At 40.7% G+C, this 19,882-nt stretch overlaps 1 protein-coding gene across 3 annotated transcripts in view; it reads left to right on the top strand.

Annotated features, from left to right (window-relative positions):
• The window catches only part of LOC113010073 (laminin subunit alpha-3), a 60,232-nt gene that overhangs the window by 25,908 nt on the left and 14,442 nt on the right, over positions 1-19,882 (top strand). For 2 of the 3 annotated variants that reach the window (XM_026148902.1, XM_026148904.1), the window contains exons 17-46: positions 240-339; positions 1,135-1,187; positions 1,280-1,385; positions 3,274-3,373; positions 3,483-3,639; positions 4,251-4,389; positions 4,550-4,692; positions 4,826-4,929; positions 5,020-5,176; positions 5,461-5,624; positions 5,784-5,892; positions 5,982-6,079; positions 6,567-6,765; positions 6,928-7,054; positions 7,309-7,457; positions 7,894-8,009; positions 8,251-8,462; positions 8,588-8,792; positions 10,953-11,097; positions 11,193-11,333; positions 11,799-11,960; positions 13,396-13,497; positions 13,590-13,673; positions 13,768-13,998; positions 17,840-17,953; positions 18,634-18,752; positions 18,846-18,926; positions 19,042-19,142; positions 19,245-19,298; positions 19,397-19,548. In XM_026148902.1, coding sequence (XP_026004687.1) covers positions 240-339; positions 1,135-1,187; positions 1,280-1,385; positions 3,274-3,373; positions 3,483-3,639; positions 4,251-4,389; positions 4,550-4,692; positions 4,826-4,929; positions 5,020-5,176; positions 5,461-5,624; positions 5,784-5,892; positions 5,982-6,079; positions 6,567-6,765; positions 6,928-7,054; positions 7,309-7,457; positions 7,894-8,009; positions 8,251-8,462; positions 8,588-8,792; positions 10,953-11,097; positions 11,193-11,333; positions 11,799-11,960; positions 13,396-13,497; positions 13,590-13,673; positions 13,768-13,998; positions 17,840-17,953; positions 18,634-18,752; positions 18,846-18,926; positions 19,042-19,142; positions 19,245-19,298; positions 19,397-19,548 — 3,924 coding nt within the window. The remainder of the gene's footprint in view (positions 1-239; positions 340-1,134; positions 1,188-1,279; positions 1,386-3,273; positions 3,374-3,482; positions 3,640-4,250; positions 4,390-4,549; positions 4,693-4,825; positions 4,930-5,019; positions 5,177-5,460; positions 5,625-5,783; positions 5,893-5,981; positions 6,080-6,566; positions 6,766-6,927; positions 7,055-7,308; positions 7,458-7,893; positions 8,010-8,250; positions 8,463-8,587; positions 8,793-10,952; positions 11,098-11,192; positions 11,334-11,798; positions 11,961-13,395; positions 13,498-13,589; positions 13,674-13,767; positions 13,999-17,839; positions 17,954-18,633; positions 18,753-18,845; positions 18,927-19,041; positions 19,143-19,244; positions 19,299-19,396; positions 19,549-19,882) is intronic. The other variant, XM_026148903.1, reaches the window with a different exon arrangement.

Below are 19,882 nucleotides of genomic sequence, written 5' to 3'. Positions count from 1 at the left end.
ACGTAGTATTTATTTAGGCATCTATTGAAGTATTTCTGAGAGTCACCTTTCAGTTTGGAGCATAATGCACACTTAGAAGAAAGAAAGAAATGCTGCCAAGTTTCAGTGTAAAGAAACATCTTTATAGAAAATGCAGGCACTTGCAGTTGATTTTATCGCTCTGATTTTAAACAAATATAAGGCTTTCAACAGTAGCTACCAGTCTCAACAATTCTCAGACTCCTTATCTGTTGTTTCAGGGCTCTTGCCGCTGCCTAGCAAATGTAGAGGGAACCCTGTGTGACAGGTGTAAACCTCTATACTGGAATCTAGCTGTAGACAATCCCCGTGGCTGTATCGGTAAGTAAAAAGGAATTTGAATAATAAAGGAAAAAAGGGGGAAACATGACAGAAAAATGCTTATTTGGCATCCATAGAGGCAAAAATGTCCTAATTCTGACCATATATTTCTCAAGGCTTTTAAATTGCCAGGAACAATCTGACAAGGTACTGATATGAGCTTTGTCCCATCTTATACGTCAACGTACCTCTATCAACAAGGCTGGTTCTGCCTTTGAAGAATAACACATTATACAGGCAAATCCCTGCTGCCTGCTTCCACTGTGAGATTTCCTCCTGAGATTGCATAAAAAAGTATCCAGTGACACATTAAAAATAGAACGTCTGAACATCTACTTTTATAACCTCTACAAAAGCTGCTCCTGCTTTATTCAATTGAAACTTTTTAATATAGTGGAAACTAAGGAGAACAGCTCCTGGCTTTGTTCACATATGTCTGTTGTTACTGCTCTGCTCTCTTGCAAAACTGTTATCGCTACCACGTTCCCTCAATGCTCAAGAAGGAGTGGGGTGGGGTGTTTTTAATATCCCAAGAATGCATCTGGTTGACTGTGGCTGGACATTGAGGGAAAAGTTTTCTTTTTTTCCCCACTCGGCTGAACGCAAGCTGCAGCCTGAAAAGCTCCTTTGGACCTTTGATGTGCAAATCTCTGAAGGCTGGAGGGTTTTACAATGTTGTGTTTCACCCGTGAATTTTGCAAAAACCTGCAATCAGTGTCTATTCACTGTAGAGCCCCCCACCCCCTCTCCCATTTACATTTTCATAACCTCACCCATTTTTGTCTCTCATACCAGAGTGTCATTGTGACCTGAAAGGGACTCTGAGTGGTGTTGGAGAGTGTGAACAGGTGAGTGTTTTCATGTGGTCGTGTTAATGTCAGCAGTTTGAATAGCCGCACATTTGCAGCATTAATCATCTCTTGATGGTCTGCTTGCACAGAAAAGTGGACAGTGTCACTGTAAGCCTAATACATGCGGGCATGCGTGTGACTCCTGCAAAGATGGATACTTCCTGCTGCAGAAAAAGAATTATTACGGGTGTCAAGGTGAGAATGTGTTTCTTTGCTGAACTTCCAACCTTGGTTCTTGCTTACATGTGCTGTATTATTAAAGGCTACACAGTTAAGAAAGAAAATAGCAACCAAGCATACTTCCTTTTTCGCTGTTTTTACCAATGACTTTAAATATTTAGCGAGCCAACCTCAGTGCAACACTGACTATTGTTAGAAATTATTGCGTTGACTGAAAAACAGGTGCCTTAGTGCTGTTTTAAGCTTTTATCTTAACCAGCCAAAAGACTGGTCAGCAACAGCATAATCGATAAGAATTGCTACTCCTGCCACAGTAGTGGGCAGCATTCAGCTAAACTTACAAACAGTGATGACCTAGTGGCTCTTCACTCAAATTTTTAAATTCATATTTGTTATTTCTTGGGGGCTTTTTCGCTTTTACAGGAATCCCTTGTTGTCCTGCAGTATTGGTTAGATTTTCGTGAAATTAGACTAAGTTACGTTGATGTGACTGTCTTTTAATCTCCTTGACCTCTTAGTGGACTTTAATTCTCATTTCACTAACTGGGCCCATGTCCTCATTTTAGGTTTGACAGCGTTTTAGTAGGTAAAAGTGAATGCTTTGACATGAATTGAGCTGCGGTTTGAAGAAAGCCTCGAAGGGGACTGGCAACGGCTCCCGGGCCTGGCAGATCCCCATGTAGTAAATAGAAGTGAAGAAGCTGAAGAATGGAGAACAAGGAGGGAGGGAGGGTGGGGCACGTAAATGAGAATGATCAGCTTGCAGAACTGGGGGAACCTATATAGATGACAGCCGGAAGGAGCGTGTTTGGCGTGGTCCTGCTCCTGAAATTCCGATACATATTTGCACAATGCACTAATTCTACTTGCTTATTTGCTTGACAAAACTTTTAATAAAACCTCTGTTGAACATAAACAAGGTTGTTAAGTTTCTCTGTTAAGCCTGAAACTTTGCATTGGATACATTTAAACATTAAATGTTATTGTCCCTTAGTAATAAGAACAACCACTTTATTAGTATATAAGTACTAATGCATAGTACAGTACAGATCTCCTCTGAAGTTTAGGGACACCAAGACATTTCAATCATCAAAGCTTTTTTTTTATCTTTCATTGTTGAAAACAATACTGAATGCAGATTAATGATCTTTGATGAAAGTTTCTAAAGGTTAAAATGCACAAATCATCCTTTCTTATGGCTTAACGTGTTAAATATATATTATAATAAAAATAAACGGCAAAGTGCACAGAATATTTTTTATAGGTGAGGTCTGAAAGGTCATGCTTAGTGCAGCTTATTAGGAGTGCAGTGACCTAACCCTGATGCCGTCCTTGTGGTTTCTGCTCAGGCGTCCCTTATTTTCATCTTGGGAGGCCCCAAGGTCTGTCAGGGATCTTCTATCTAAGGAAGATAACAGAGGACCTTCTTTTTCTTATGTAAACCAAAGAATATTACAAAAGTATAAATTCTCCCTGTTGAAAAACAGCCTTCAGAAATGTGTGATAGTGCATCCAGTGAGGGCTTGTGGTCGTCTTTGTCCTTCTTGATGCCAGGATGTAGTAAACATTACTGCTTTGACACCTACGTCTCCTAAAGAAGTATTTCTGTGAAAAGATAGTCTCACGAGGATTTCAAGAACATGCGCAAAATAAAAAATGTTTTTTCAAAAGACAACCAAATGCTGACATATTTAAATAGGGTACTTTCTGTAACGCCGGTGATAAATCTTGGCATCTGGTTGAGTGTAAATATTTTCATATTCAGAAGGACAGTTGCATAATATGTGCCCCAAAACAACTCCAACGTATGGTCAGAGAAGAAGCACTGATTTTCAGTGTAATATCACATAAAGGAATATGTTTGATGTAGAAAATGATTGGTTTTTTTCTATTCCCTCAAAAGGTTGCCAATGCGATATAGGTGGTGCCATTGGCATGGCATGCAATGACATATCGGGACAGTGCCAGTGTCGGAGGAATATCATTGGCCATAAATGCACCGAGTAAGACATGGCAGATTTTAATGTCATTAAATTGGGATGAAAATGGTTCTTTTTAACATATTTGCAGCATTTAATCAAACGATTTAACTTTTTTTTTTTTTTTTACCAGGCCAGCACCTGGCTACTACTTTCCCACTCTGCACCAGCTGAAGTTTGAGGTGGAGGATGGTACCTCACCAAATTCCAGACCAGTACGCTTTGGTTATAGCTCCCAGGAGTTCCCAGACTTCAGCTGGAGAGGTTACGCTGTGATGTCCCCCGCACAGGTTCGTCCATTCAAACTTGTGCATTAATGTATCGGATGCTTTAATGCCATTGTTGTATAAATTACATGAGACTAGTAGTGCCTGCCACTTTTGTATTATCACAATTTTCCTTTTCCAGTCTTCTCTGTTACCACTGTGATTCTTTTGCTTTTGCCACAGCACAAATAATCTTCACCTGAGTGCACAGCCTTTTGTAATTTCAGTGCTGATACACAATTGAGGACATCAGCTCTCTTAGCACTAACACTCTCTCTCTTCAGCCAGAGGTGATCTTAATGCTCACTGTTGGCTTTTCTGGACCTTTCCATATTCTAATGCACTACGCCACCCCCCGACATAAGGGGAGAGCACAAGTGCGAGCTTGGATCTTGGTGGTGGATGAAACTGGCTATCAGTCTTGCTGTGACTGTAAGTGAAGGGTCTGCTTTGCTCCTCCTGTTATGCTTTCTTCACCTTGCTTGCTGCCTGTTGATTAATACTCTCTCATTGCCTGACTTCTCATCCACCTAACTTCAGTTTTAACTTTTGCTTTTCTTTAACGTTGTTCCTTCGTCATCTACTCAAACCCCTACCCTCGCAGTCAGCTGTGTGTGTTGTTGTCCTCCCCGCAGACTGAAGTCAGAGTAACAGTGCATGTTGAGGCGAAAGATGGGAGGCAGCATTTGTTCCGTGTTGTTCTGCGGTTCAGTAACCCCAGCAGCACCCGTGTGATTGCTAGCATCAAGGCGACCAATAGCAGAGGCACTCCAGGTAAGGCTGCCTCTGAAATGGAAGCATCTCCCATATTTCACCATTAAAATGTCAACTCTAACCTGTCATGCATTCTAAATCCAGGCGTGCTGTCTTGATTTGGAAAATGTCTGTTTGCCAGTGTCTGACATTAAAGCCATCTGTGCTCGGTGCTCTGCAGGGTCAGAACAGAGTAAAGAAGTAATATTTCCCGTTAGTCCGTCCCCATCCTTCCTCACTGTGCCTGGAGACGGCTTTGCTGAGCCCTTTGAATTGATTCCTGGGACATGGATCATGCACATAAGAGCAGAAGGAGTTCTCCTGGTAAGTTTATAAAGAAATCACTGATGTATAGATGTCATTTTAAAAGTGGAAAATTACTGGTCATGTGGTGTTTTGCAAGTTTAAAAAAACAATATATATATGTATTGTCACTCTGTGTCATTGCCTTTATCAGGACTACTTAGTGTTACTACCCCAGGATTACTATGAAGCGCCTCTCCTGCAGGAAAAGATCACTCAGCCATGCACATATTTACCCACCGCAAACAAGCATGAAAAGTAAATTTCATTCTCCACTATTTTTCTCATCTTTCTTGTTGTTGGTAGATTGTTAACGTTTTTCTTTTTGCGTGTGTGCGTGTGTCTCAGCTGTCTGTTGTATAAGCACATAGCCCTGGATGGCTTCAGCTCCGCACTGGGCTCACAGGGAAAATTCACAACCCGGCGTGGGCGCAAGAGGAGACAGGCTCGTGTGCGGCGCCTCACCCCTGATCACCCTGAAATGGCTGCTCTCAATGGGAGACAGGTTCAGTATTTTAAAGATGAATGTTAGTGTAAAAATTGCGTGTGCGGTGTAAAAACGGTTAAGCTATTAAAAGAAAAAAACAGGTTCCCTTTATCTGCGCTAAAGTCCGGAATAAAACCGCGAGACTGCAGTTCAGTTTATAGACTGGATCTTACTTCCCAATGATAATCAATCAATCTTATATATTGATGTTTGATTTATTCTTCTTGCGGTTTATGTTTTTCAGTTTTATTATCCTAAAATGCCTGAATGTCTCCCTTAAATAAATGTTCTGTCTCCTCTAGTCTCAGCTGCAGCTCAGCCTGCCTGTACCTGATTCTGGGCCATACATGCTTATTCTGGAGTATGCCAGCGAGGTGGACACTGTCCAAAATGTCAACATACTCATCAGTGGACAATCAGTTGACCCGGTTATGGGCAGGGCTAATATTTACAGCTGTGCCTTCAGGTGAATCCCACACTTGATGCTTTGATAACATTACTTGTAGTAATATTGATTTGATTTAGGTCTTTATTAACTGAATACTTATCAATATCCGAGGGATAGAAGCTTAAATAATATGTGCACGTTTCATGTACGTGTTGTTGTGTTTCCTAACCCGTGCAGCAATCTGTGTCGAAGTGTGGCGGTGGACAACAGAAACCAAGTAGCAGTGTTTCAGCTAAGTCACAGGACTGAAGTCCTCTTGCAGATCTCCACAGCATCATTCCTTCTGGTAAGTGAAAAGTTTGCCCAAAAGATGCGTCACAGCTTCATATCGAGGCAGCAACATGGAGCTTTAAAGACATCTTTTTCTCTGTGTAGTATAAAGTGTACGCGGTTCCTGCAGATGAGTTCTCCATTGAGTATGTAGACCCTAAAGTCCTGTGCGTCTCCACTCACGGTCGCTTCACCGAAGACACGTAAGTCTTGAACGGACACAGCTGTTTTCCAGGTGTGATTGTATGCATTCCCTGAGGTTGGCAAGCTCACTTACCTCAGGCTGAACTTACAGTCTAACTCAGTCTTCTCTCATACTAAATCGTCTCTGAATGTAATGAGCGGGTTGGATGTTACCGCTTTTCCAGCTGTCAGTGTCGAGCTCTGTTATTTGCTGTGCACGTCACCTTGAGCAGAGAACAGGAAATCTACTCAGAAGGGAAAAATAAGCCAACAAACAAATACTTAGAATTGACTTGTTGCAGTTGTTGTACTTCAGCGTAAAAATGCCCACAAATTTAAAACAATGAACGCAATAATGTCTTCCGCACTGCTGAGCCTCTAAAATCATTCAGATACTTTATAAACATTGGCCTCTGTATCACGATGAAATTATTTTTTTGTATATTCTTAACAAATAATATGAGAGTGAAAACATGTTGAAGCTGAATTCTTGTTTACTGTGTTTAGCTGGCACTGTGTCCCGAGGCAGTTTGACAAACCCACTTCAGCTTGGATCCTGTATGCAGCCCGCGATGGCCAGCTATTGTCCACACCAGCTGTGGCTCCCCAACAAAGAGAGATTGAGGATTGGAGGCACAGACGACAGTCTGGGGTGATCCCTGTCCGTGAACCTGAGTGTGATGGGATACTACTTAAATTCCCACAGGTATCACTGTGCCCTTCCTCAGCTGGTTGAATTATTTAGCAGCTTTGCCCCCAAAACATTCAGTTTGTGCTGTCCTGCTGTTTTTTTTTTGTTTTTTTTTAAATTTATTTACCAAAAGACACTCATTCAGGTTTTCTCATGTTGTTTTTTTTTTTTTCACAGACGGAGATTACTTTCACCCCCAATGTGCCTCTTCCGGGCGGGTATGTGATAATAGTGCATTATCACCAGCCTGAACATATCTCCTTCCCTGTGGAAGTGCGAGTTGACGCGGGCCGTGAATGGAAGGGTGAGTGTTAGAGAGGAATGAAGTCCTTACTGCCTCCCCTTAGATGTTTTTTCTTTACTTTGGCAGTGACTGGGAAATCATTCCCACAGAGGTGTTGATTCCTATTTAAGAGCAGATAAAGTTCCAATGCTCATGAGAAAATGAGCAGAGGCCTTGGATCAGCTCCCCCACATGGCTTTAACAGGGCGATGAGTCACTGTGCGGCGCCCTCCTGTCTTCTCTCTTTACCCATTTAAAATGTCCTTTTCTTGCAGGCATGATAAATGCTTCGTTCTGCCCAGCAGTCTCAGGATGCAGGGAGGTAGTCATCGCTGATGGGCGCATTGCCCTTGACTTTGAGAGAAATCCTTGGCAGCTACCCGTCATCTCTGTGAGGGTGCCACCTAGAAAGACTCTGATTCTGGTCAGTGTTTTGTGTTATGTGTTAAACACCATCGGAACTGAATGAGCGAGAAATATAAAAATACTTGTTTACAGTCTGAAGGCATGCGAAGCCTGTGTTTTGCACTAGTGTTGTTCAGGTTGAGGACTTGGCATCCTGAGGTCCTCTCTCCTCAGTGTTATGCCATATCCCCAACAACAACAATGAAACGGCTGTATTCTACCTGGCAGTGGCTTGTGGGTTTATAAAGGCTAAGCTTCCAGGCTGTATAAGGCAGGGGGCAGGTTGGGCCATGATTGTGTACTGTTCAGTGTGCTTTAATTTTCCTTCTCCATTAAGCTGAAGCAAATAATAAAAAAGCCGAAATAACTTTAAATCCTTTATCACTCTGTATTACTTAAACAAAGATGTAAGGTATATGAGATTGTTTTTGATATGGTTTCTATCTTTTATTTAGGATTATATCATGTTGGTACCTGATAGCGTTTACACCCCAGAGCTCCTCAGAGAGAAACCTCTGGATAAATCTGAAGATTTCATACAGCAGTGCCGAGAAGAAGGGTTCTATATTGAGTAGGTATCCAACAAATAATGACATAAGCATTCAACAATTTGACATGTTTGTTTTTTTTGTGATGATATGTAGCTGATGGTTTTAATATATTGATATTAATATATGGGATATTTCATTACCCATGCTGAGGTAACAGCCTTCAAAACACCAATGTTTTTGGAAATGGTGCCCTCTAGCTGTCATGTTTGAGTATAAAACCACATTTGTATTTAAAAGTAATCTTTGTGTGTGTCACTTTAGCCCAAGAACATCTTCCCAGTTCTGCAGAGACTCGTCCCGCTCTCTTGCTGCAGCATATAACGATGGTGCTCTGCCGTGCGACTGTGACACATCTGGCTCTACAGGAAGCGTCTGTGATGCAGTTGGAGGACAGTGTCCCTGCAGGCCGCATGTGATTGGGCGGCAGTGCACAAAGTGTGCCACTGGATACTTCGGATTTCCCTACTGCAGACGTGAGTCAACATTTACCTTTGATTTGTAGTTCTTTTCTTTTTAAGTCATCATTCACTCCTTGTTACTTACTCTCAAAATACAATTTGCATCTAATTTTGTCCTCATTACGGTCCTCTCTGCGCAGCATGTGATTGTGGCCGCCGACTATGCGACGAAGTGACAGGACGCTGCATCTGCCCTCCTCAGACAGTCAGACCGGCCTGCGATGTGTGTCAGAATCAGACTTTCAGCTACCACCCTTTGCTGGGCTGTGAGAATTGTGAATGCTCCCCAAGCGGCATCGCTGCAAATGCAGGGGCTCAGTGTGACCGCAATACTGGTCAGTGCAGGTGAGCTGAAACCTACACGAAGAGCAAACTGTGCAGGTTACCATATTTGCATTTACCTTGTAAATGGCCAAATAAATCATATTTGAAAGCAACTTTTCCAGCTCTGTTGCTAACTAAGGATAAATGGAAGCTGAGGTTTGTTCTTATGATCTCATGCGATAGTCTTTAAATACTTCATATCATATCATTGACCCCTTAAAGCCTGAAATATGAAATAATTACCAAAAAATTCTAATTAAAAAACAAAATGGAGAGTTTGAGCCAAATGTGTTTAAAAAATAATGTTAATTTCCACATACGATTTTTATTTGCATAGTATTTGCTACATGTACCATTTTTTAAAATTGCTTAAAATGTATTGTGCAATTTATGGAAGTTTTTTTAGGAAGAAACCCCCCCAAAAACCCAACATACTGATGATGTAGAAGTCTCAAAAACTCAAATCAGATATGATACAATATGTGTTAAAGGGTTAACATTTGAGTTATTTTAGCTGCTGTTCTGTCCTAGAATCATTGTTAGGGTTCAGTAGGGATGCATCTATAAACATGTGTTCCTCTGAGCGATGTGAAACAACTTTAGCAATTTTTTAATCCACTTAAGACAGAGGCACACACTGTGTCACTTCATGCCATATTTTCCCCTGTGTCTTTGGACGGTGCCTCCAAAACTCAAAACTTAACAACTAACAAGATCAGGATGAAAACATAACCTAGGCAGAGGTAATATCCAAACTGAAAACTAAAACAAAGTCGAACGGAAAATATCAAACAGGAAAGTGAGTCCATAGCTGAAAATGCTGGAAAAGCCAGGATCATGACAGTTCATCCATCCATGCATCCATCCATCCATGCATCCATCCATCCATCCATCCATGCATCCATCCATCCATCCATCCATCCATCCATCCATCCATCCATCCATCCATCCAATATATTTCAGGAGCACAGCACAATGCTGCTGTGGTTACACAGCACAGGTTTGAATCCACTTGCCAGCTGTGCTCTTTGGGTGTTCCACTTTGCTTCCACAGTCCAGAGACATTAGTTTCAGTTAGTTTAATTGCTGATTCAAAATTAGTTGCAGGTGTAAATGAGTGCTTGGGTGATGTGTCCAGGATGGGATAGCCTCCAGTTTCCCCGCAAACCCTGAATTGGATAAATGGAATAAAAGTGGATAGATATAATTAACTATTTCTTCTTAATTATGTGATTGTGTAGTTTCTCTATTAAACAGCTGTGCTTGTAATGCCTGTCCCTTGTGAGTAACAATCTGTCATGCACTGATTCTTGAGTGGTGACAAAAAAAGACTGGAATCTGACCTGCAGCTTCCAACAGCAGATATGAAGCATGACAGCAACATGATTAATGAGATGTTACGTCTACAGATGCAGCAGTACATTAGGGGAATGTTGGTATGGGCTGATATCATGAGTATGTGACAAAGAGCCTAATTTATTTTTTAATTTTCTTTTTAATTTCTTTACGCAAAATGATCAAAAACAGCACGAGCATCAGCTATAGGCTGTGTAAATTGTTATTTTAAACATTGGTGTCAGCCCTGACTTTCACAGTTCACGGTCCAGTCATGTTGTTTTACACATCTCCTTTTCTGTCAAAAACAGTAACATGAAAAAGCTCTAGGCATTTCAGGTGTTTAGATTCTTATGCAGTGTGATAACATCAGAGAGCATGTTCATGTCCGTAAAAACTCATTGTGCAACAGCATATCTAGTCCAAACATATAGCCAGCAAAACAACAACTATGTACAGCGATGAAAACAACCACGCAAGCTAACAGATAACACATCTCATTCTTGCCTTAAACTCTAAATCAAATCAGAATGTGAACTGTAAGTTTTTAATGATGTTTGAAGCAACTTGCTTGCCAACTACCTTGAATAACTCCATAGATGTTGCTGTGAGAACTGAAAACTATGCAAAGATTATTTTAAAGGTATCCAGACCTTACTGATAGAATATTACAATTACACAGTACTGTTTTCACTCTTATAGAAATGGGGAGCTAGCAGTGTAAAGCAATGCATAAGATGTAAACATACAGTTTTCTTTGCCATACAAGCTGTTCAGAGACCATTTCTGTTTCAAATGTACACTGAAGATCTTTAATTGTGATTATGTCTCTGCATTTTTACACAGTTGTAAGCCGAGGATTGGAGGCCGGAAGTGTGATCGCTGTGCTCCAGGTTATTATCGCTTCCCTGACTGTCTGCCCTGTGACTGTAATCAAGGTGGAGTTACATCTAATGTGTGTGACCCAGACACAGGAAGGTGTCTCTGCAAGGTCAGTTCAATAAATGAAATGTCTTATTTTAGAACTCCCTGTTTCTTAGTGTTCTTTGTCTGACTTTCTCTTTGTCATTGCCGCCACGTTTGCAGAGAAATGTTGCTGGGGTCAGGTGTGATACTTGTCGGGAAAGGTCCTTCTATTTTGACCCCTCAAACCCTCTCGGCTGTACCAGCTGCTTCTGCTTTGGAGTCACTGACCAGTGTCAGAGCTCCAGCAAACGCAGGGGGAAGGTGTGTTGGCTTTTCTTGCTCCTGCATGTCTACGAATGCCTTTAAAAATTTTCTGCCTGCAGCGCCTTTTGGCTGACAGACGTTATGTGGCAAACAATGGGTTTTTTAATAAAAGCTGGTGTTGATCACAAAAGGAACAACTATGGTAAAGCAGATCAAATGCACACCACGCGATGCAGGTTTTACTGTGAACAGGGTGCCTTTATAATAGAGCTTTTCTTGTTAGTGTCTCTAAAGTTACTGGATGAACTCATTGACCCATCCACCCGTGTCTTGCGCAAAGTCCTTTTTGCAAGCTTGTCTTGGAAATGGAGTTATCGACTTTGCTAATCTGGTGTTCTGTTTAAGAAGTCATCAGTGTGCTCCTATTTTACTAATACAGATAATACTCATTTTACTAACATTACCGTCAAAAATGATCTGGAAAACACAGTTATTTTTTTTCTTACGTTTCTCTGTTATTAGTTTGTTGATATGCAGGGCTGGCGTTTGGAGAGTCCCGACAGAGAGGAGGTTACATCTGTGTTGAACAAAGCCAGTAACACGGTGGTGGCAGATATCCAGGAACTTTCTCCCGCAGTTCAAACATTACACTGGGTGGCACCACTGTCCTATCTGGGAAACAGGGTGAGTCAGTGGAGACGTCATGGCGAGGAATGCTGTTTATTGGGAATATGTGCTGCTGTCTAAACAGAGAAACAGATACTGGAGGTCATTTCCACAAAAATGTTTTTTAGTTTTTTTATTCTTGAATAAAACTCTGTTTTATTCAAATCTTCTAATTTTATGATTATTTTTCTGAACTCTTATCATGTCACCCTGTGTCTTTATTTCTTTTAATTATCTTTATTGTACAGCACCTTGGTGAACGGTTGTTGTTTTAAATATGCTATATGAATAAATTTGACTTTGACCTTGACTTTGACTATTGAAAAGTAAACCTATAATTATCAAGATCCATACTAAGAATCTGGCAACCCAGTTGCGTTCATGTTTTAAACTTCTTTAACATGACTGAATATGACAATTCACTGATAATTGTTGTGCATATATACAGTTTTGGAGTAAAGGATCATTGTCGATATTTCAGGTGTGTTCACATTTTTGCATCTTCCAGTTTTTTTTTTTTTACATTTCCACACATGATTTAATTTTAATTATAGTATTATTATATTCTTTTTAGGTATTTCTATACTGTTGTATTGCTGGTTTTGCTAAAGGAACATTTTCTCCACCAATCATCATTGTCAGCTAAGACAGGAAGAAGTGCAGAAAGGCTGTCAGCATACATCAACAAAACTCTAAACAAAAATCTTAAACAATTTAAAAGGAGGAATTAAAAGGCCTATCTGATGATATATGACGATATATGATATCTGAAAAATCACAAGTTTAACCATTTGTTACGGTTGGAAGGAGGACTCAAGCGCAGGACTCCGGTACTGATGCTTACAAGAAGAGTTTATTTACAAGTCACCAGGTGTATATACAAGAATGTGCAGGGGGGTGTTATATACAGCTGAGTGGGGGAAGAAGGGGTCTCCAGGGAAGTCCAAGGGAAAGCATACGTTCTTCAGAATATCCACTCACACGATCACAGGTTCACACTCCAACACTGCCACACGGGAAACACACGGGGAAAAATCCAAGAGGTTCTGTAGACAGGGAGACAGGGTTAAGGACGATGCACAGAGGAAAACACTCTTCACTAAACTTGCTGTAGCTTTGACTTTACTAACGCGTGGTAGACAACGATCCAGCGACGAACAGCAGTCACCTCCTGGCTTAAATGCTGCTCCCCTTAATGAGACACCTGGGTCTCATCTCCCGAGGGCGTGGGCCAAGGGCATGAACCCACAGTGAGTTCCGCCCCGGCGAGAGAGAAGAGGAAGAGAAACAGAGAGGGCTGATCAGCGTGCAGCTGATCCGCCTGGCCGTGACACCATTACCTCCCAACTGAAAAGGATCTATGTTGAATATATATTAAAATGTCCTTTACACTAACCGTCTATATGCAACTTTTTCTCCAAATTAACTAACAGAAGTCTCTATCCTTTTTTAGGTTTCATCTTACGGTGGTTTCCTGACTTACCAGTCCAAATCATTCGGGATTCCCAGTGAGGGGATGAATCCGATTGGGAAAAGACCTGATGTTGTCCTAACTGTACGTAATGCTAGGAGTTTTCTTTTCTTTTCTTTCTTTCTTTTTTGGTTACAGTGGCAGTGTATTTATCCATGTCATTATTTTTTCCTCAGGGTCATAACATGACTCTGATCCACACATCTCCACAAGCTCCACTTCCAGACAGGCTCTATCAAGGCAGAGTACAGATGTTGGAGGTAAAGGACTACACTTTCTTATAACCATTTTATTTTCTCTTTCTCTCCATACTGATTTCTCAGGATAAATCTGTAAACTTTGTGTTGTTTGCAGGGGAACTGGCGACACGCTATCAACAACAGGCCTGTCTCCAGAGAGGAACTGATGATGGTCTTGGCTGGTCTGGTGGGCCTTAGAATCCGAGCCTTGTACTTCACCCAGAGCCAGAGACTCAGCTTGGGTGAGGTGGGCCTAGAAGGGGCCACAACCTCAGGGACTGGAGGTCCTAGTAACTTAGTGGAGAAATGTTCCTGCCCCTCTCAGTATACTGGTGACTCCTGTGAGGTGAGTTTGAAGGCCATCAAATATGTTGTATGGACAGAAGTATTGGGCCACCTCCCTTAATCTTTGCTTAAAAGTTGCCAGTGCTCTGCTGACACAGTAACTACAGAGTTCCAGACCTCCTCTCGCATTAACATCAGCACAAAAACTATGTGCTGGGAGCTTCATGGCATGGATTTCCATGGCAGCTACTCTAGGTGTATTGTGTAGGTGGCCCTGTACTTTTATCCACATAGTGTATTTGGTAGTCTTGCATTCTCCTTGGCTTCCTGTCACGTTCGGGTCAAATCTGACTGATTTACAACTTAAAACACTCATAAATATTGTGTTTTACATGTGATTGCCTCAAGGCCTTATGACATCCTCCACACTATGCACTTGAACATATAAAAGAGATGATCACCTCTTTAATTGAATTTTCACACACATACACACACATTGGGCCCTTACCCCCTGAAAGACCCCCTGAAAGACCCACTGAACGAGCCACTGAACGAACCACTGAACAAGGTCAAATTTGCTGTTTTATGGACACTTTTCCATTTTCACTCCCTAACCTTAATAAATCTTCACTCCTGATGTACTGAACAATGTTCAATTCAAGTCAGTTAAATTTAAAGTTGATTTATCAGATTCTCAGTGTTGATAAAATTTGTATGCACATAATGATAAAGAAAAAACGTCATGAAATACCAAATGATGTGATTGAAATATAGCTTTTGTATATGTAGTCCATACCGGTCGTATCCTGTTAAATCTAATATTAAGGAAGGCACGATTGGGACTTTCCTATCATCATTAAGGCAACATGAGTAATATGATCAATGACACATTGATGAGTTAACATATTTTTATGCTTTCCCGGCCATTGTTGCTACAAATCATCTAGTGATACAAGCCCAGTTCTGAAAAACTGAGAAACCGTGTAAAATGCAAATACAAAACAGAACCCAATAATTTACAAATCTGACAATTCCGTATTTTATTCATTTGAATAGAACATATAGAACACAATCTGTTTAATCTGAGACATTTTACTATTTCACGAAAAATATCAGCTCATTTTCCCAACTTCTTTTAGGTGTGTTGCTGCCATAAAGTAGCTCATTTTTTTTCTTCGAATAATAAAATGTCTCACTTAAACATTTGATAAGTTTTCTATCTTCTATTTTGACTAAATTATGGCTTGATGAGGTTTGCAAATCATTTAAATCTGTTTTTATTTACATTTCAAACAGTGTCCCAGCTTTTCCGGAATTTCTTTGCACTGAAATATTTTATTTTGATGGTGAATGAGATTAGTTTGGCTTTTTGTAAGCCTCCTTAACTTCTCAGTAGATTTGAATTCAATACAGCGAATCAATGACAAGAACACGTGTCACTTTCTTTCTGTACTTCTGTACTATATCATTTCTTTAGGGATCAATAAAGTATTCTGATTCTGATTCACACTTGTGATCGCTCATGAGCTGGGATGAGCAACTACATCAGTAGCTCATCAATTAACTAAGATGTTTCTCCACACGTAGTTTTAACTTTTATTTTGGCTTTAGTTCACAATAACATTTGTTTAAGAAGCAAGAAAGTGTGGAGGAGTGCATTGACTGAAGAGCTGGGCCTCCTTTCATATTTCTAGGCTGCCTTGACATGTCTGGGCCAAGAACCGCACCCTTTACCTCAGAAAAATGTACAAGGGTGGAATTTGATGGAAAATAACATCCAGAGAGCTGTGCAGAAAAATTATGTAGCCCTGGGCTGGGATACGTCGCGCAATCATGCAGACATAATATTTGTGATTATAAAATTATAATCGCTGGTGTGGATACAGCGCAGAGAAATGTAGAAGGGAAATCTTTCCTTGAATGGAAAGGAGGCTGAGTTGATCCAGAGGCTGATGTAGTTTGTGCTTCCCAAACTTGATTTGTGTGCAGTTTTCCACCCAGGAGTGGATTAAACATGATAACAGAGCTTATTAAAGGGGAGAACAACGTGTAAAGGAGAACACATATTATGTGAACTAGGGGAAAAAATGAAAAGCTTTAGATATGTTGCTTGTTTGTTGAAGTGCTGTTGCGATAGATTACTAACTGCCCCCCTCTCTGTGTGCGTGTGTGTGTGTGCTTGATCCACCATCTTGGGTGTGTTGATAGGAAGTTGACTACATGTGCCCAGAGGCTATATCACAACGAGCCTCGCCTTGATGTGTGAGGTGTGTTGCATAGCAACATAGCATTACTCGTAAACCTGAGTGATTTTGCCTTAGTGCACCTAATATGCGTGTGTCTGTAAATACAGCCGGCACGCCTAGTTGTGTCTGCTGTGTGTTTGTGCAGCGTGATTCAGGTGCGGTCTATCGATGTCTAACTAGCCTCCTGGTCATGTATTCTTGCAAAAGCCCTCTTATAAATCACACACGTATACAGAGAATATTACTGAATGGTAATACCGTGCTGAATGTTTTACTTGCTTTTCAAGTAAAAGGCTCAATTACCACAGCCTTTTAACTTTGAAGTAAATACAGCAATATTGTGATTTTCTTTTTTTCTGTGATGACATCCGATTTCTTTTGTGGGCATTCACATCCTACACCCATTTTTTCACTGCGAATAGAACAGAATAGAAAAAAATGGAATGGAATAGAATAGAATAGTTTATTCCAAATATACCTAAAATAACAAGCGAAAAGGAAAACTTAAAAACATTGAGTCTTCATGAATATCTCTATGTCTACAAAATGTGTCTTGAACCATTCTGTGTGTGCGTGTGCGTATAAGAGCAGGAATGGGGCAGACACTGCATGTAAGCACTTGCACTTGTGTGTTCTTGTGTCTGCAAACACTCATGCTGAGCTGAGAGGCTGAGTCAGGTAAATGGGTGTGTCTTCTTTGTACCGGTGCGGTTGAGTGCGAGCGTTTCCATTTAAAAGGCAGAGGGAAAGGGTGTCAGATTATTTCACGCGGACTAAACACTGGGAATGTCAGATAGCTATATGGATAGATATTGGCGTAGAAGGGTTCTGCTCCAGACCCTGATATATTGGACTTTTATTGGACTTTGCTGCGCTGGGCACAGGCCCTTTGACAGAGCAGATCCACCCCAGCACAGCAGACTTCATGACAGATGGGCTCAGAGGATACAATACCCTAAGCTTACCGACCGGGGAACTCAGAGGATTGAGTATCCATCGATAAATGACAGAGGACAGATGCTTCAATATCCTTTTATTGATGACAGTGATGCCAGTTCTCAGATTCAGGTAAAAAATCAGAGGGTGTGATATGTTATTTATACTTTTACTCTGGGTTACACTGTGTCAAGTGTAGATCCCTAGTCGCTGGAAGACTGTTATCTCTGACCCCAAAGGGCGTGCTAAGAGTTAACCGTTAATCCAAATGATATCAGAATAACGGTTAAAAGTTAAAGATTGAAAGTTAATTTCTGCCTGAATTTTCACACTCCCTGACACCAAACAGAGCTACATTCATCCTGTGTGACAACATGTTTGCGGTGTTTTATTGAGTTTTAGGGTTTTTTCCATATTGTCCAAAAGGTGTGCAATATGATATGAAATATGGGCAAACAGATTTTTTAAAATTGTTAATAACTAATGGTAGTTTGCAAATTAATGAGTAAGATTTTTGAAAATAATTCTTCAAAAATTACCAAATTTCCCTGCCCTCCCCTCATATTTCTCAGTATATTATCAAAGGTATACTCGATGATGTTGTGTTTTAATGATATTAGAGAATTAACTTTAAGTATACTGCCAAAGTTCCTTGAACATAAAATCGCCTTAAATATAGATGTACTTATATGTCTTCGCATTTGTGTTTTTCTTCTTCAGAAATGTCAGCCTGGTTACTACAAAGATGGCAGCAGTCCTTTCCTGGCCCTCTGTGTTGCCTGTGAGTGCAACGGTCTCTCCGATGAGTGTGAAGACAGGACAGGGCGGTGCCTGGTAAGAAATACACTTAACTCTTACCTCCTGGTATGACTCCATGACCACTGGTACGCAGAAAGCAACAAACATGAACGACCAAGAATGACTACTTCAGCCCAGCTGACTCCATTGTGATGCATCGTTTAGTCAGAGTCCAGACCCTCTCACCTTCAGGGCACATCTTTTGGCACACATTTATTGCACAACCCGGCCTCCTTTCAGTTGTTGCTGTGTTTGTTTTAAAAAAAAATATCACCATCTAAAGAATTTTTTGTTATGCGTTATTTGATTTCCCATTTTTTGTACTTCCTCGCTTACTTTACATAGATAGATTTGCCTTAATGCACTTCCTAAACTAAGCTTTGTTGTATTATTATGATACAACACACTCAAGACTGGGCTTGTGGATACAATGCATGCGTGGATGCACACATTCACAGCCAAATGGACACAACAAGTAAATCAAACACACTACTGATAGTTTTAGCAGAGGCATGTTTTTTTTCCCTCTTGCCCCTCAGATGTTTGCTTCTGTGCCAGTGTAATAAAAAAGGCTTGGTTTCCGGGAGATAAACATGTCTGTCAAATGCTAGCTGCTGTGTACACACAGGTTTTTTTTCCACACATTATATATCCACTATTATCTTTTTAGATCTTCATTCTGCCCTGTTTTAATGGGTACATTATGTGTTTTTCAGAACTGTCGGTACAACACAGCTGGGGATCGATGTGAGCGCTGCAAAGAAGGTTACTATGGAGACGCAGCTCTCAGGACGTGCAGAGCGTGCCCATGCCCATTCACCACTAGCACAAAGAAGTGAGTTAAAAAAAAAAATCAAAGCCTAAACTGCTATGTTACAATTGCACTTATAATTTAGTGACAAAAATTAATCTCCTTGTGGGTCTGCAGTTTTGCGGTAGGTTGCAGAGAGGTGTATGGAAACATCGAGTGTATATGCAGAACAGGCTACGCTGGTAGCAGGTGTGAGAGGTGAGTGTCCCTGCATAGAATGATCAGGCTGTTATATAATTGTGTGCAGGTTAAAACACTGCTGATTATTTCTAATTTGTCTTCTTATTCTTTTTTTGAAATCTCTTTCCCATAGGTGTGCTCCTGGTTACTATGGCGATCCACTGATCCCAAGAGGAAGTTGCCGCCCCTGTAACTGTGCTGGCAATGGCAACAGCTGTGATCCCAGAACTGGAGGTAAGTTTGTGGAACCTAATTTAAAAAAAAAGAAGCTACATTTTAATCATGTCAGGCTTAATTTTTAAATATGTGGTTTTTAATGGGTTTATTTTTTCACAGTTTGCAAGAATGCACTGGAGCCAGGAGACACAACCACAGATGAACAATGCCAAGGTGAATTAAAAGAAAGATTCGAGGCTGTACGGCGTGGCATGCTATTTGATTAAATTTGGTTTGATTCTTTGCTAATTGCATTTGCTTTTGTATTTCAGAGTGTGATAATTGCGCCCAGACTTTATTACATGACTTAGAGGAGCTAGATAATGACCTGGTAAAGATCAAGGCTGAGCTGGGCAATGCCACTGCCAGCGCCTCCTCTCAGGACAGGCTGAAAAAGCTGGAGAAGGCTATGGCAGACACCAAGGTAACACATTAGTGTACTGTAGCCCCCGCATATAACTCTGAGAGAGCCATTGGATTGTTTAGAATTTGTCCTTTGCACACTATACATACACACACAAACACAAACAATATGGTACACAATGGGAATATGTTCCAAGATGATAATGATAACCAGTGAAAGTATGTTTTGTTCCACAGTTAAAGACCATTGACGGGTGTTTTTGTCATTATTCTTCCACTTATAATTTCTGTGGTACATTTGTCTGCTCCCTTTGTTTCACATATATACAGGCACAAGTGAACAAGTCTTAAAACAAATCTCATCTGCCTCATGTTTCAGTGTCTGACTTGACGCC

The sequence above is a fragment of the Astatotilapia calliptera genome, chromosome 18 (genome assembly GCF_900246225.1).
Source record: "Astatotilapia calliptera chromosome 18, fAstCal1.2, whole genome shotgun sequence".
Lineage (NCBI taxonomy): Eukaryota > Metazoa > Chordata > Actinopteri > Cichliformes > Cichlidae > Astatotilapia > Astatotilapia calliptera.
Note: the sequence above shows the minus strand (reverse complement) of the source record. Positions and strands in the feature narration are given on the sequence as shown.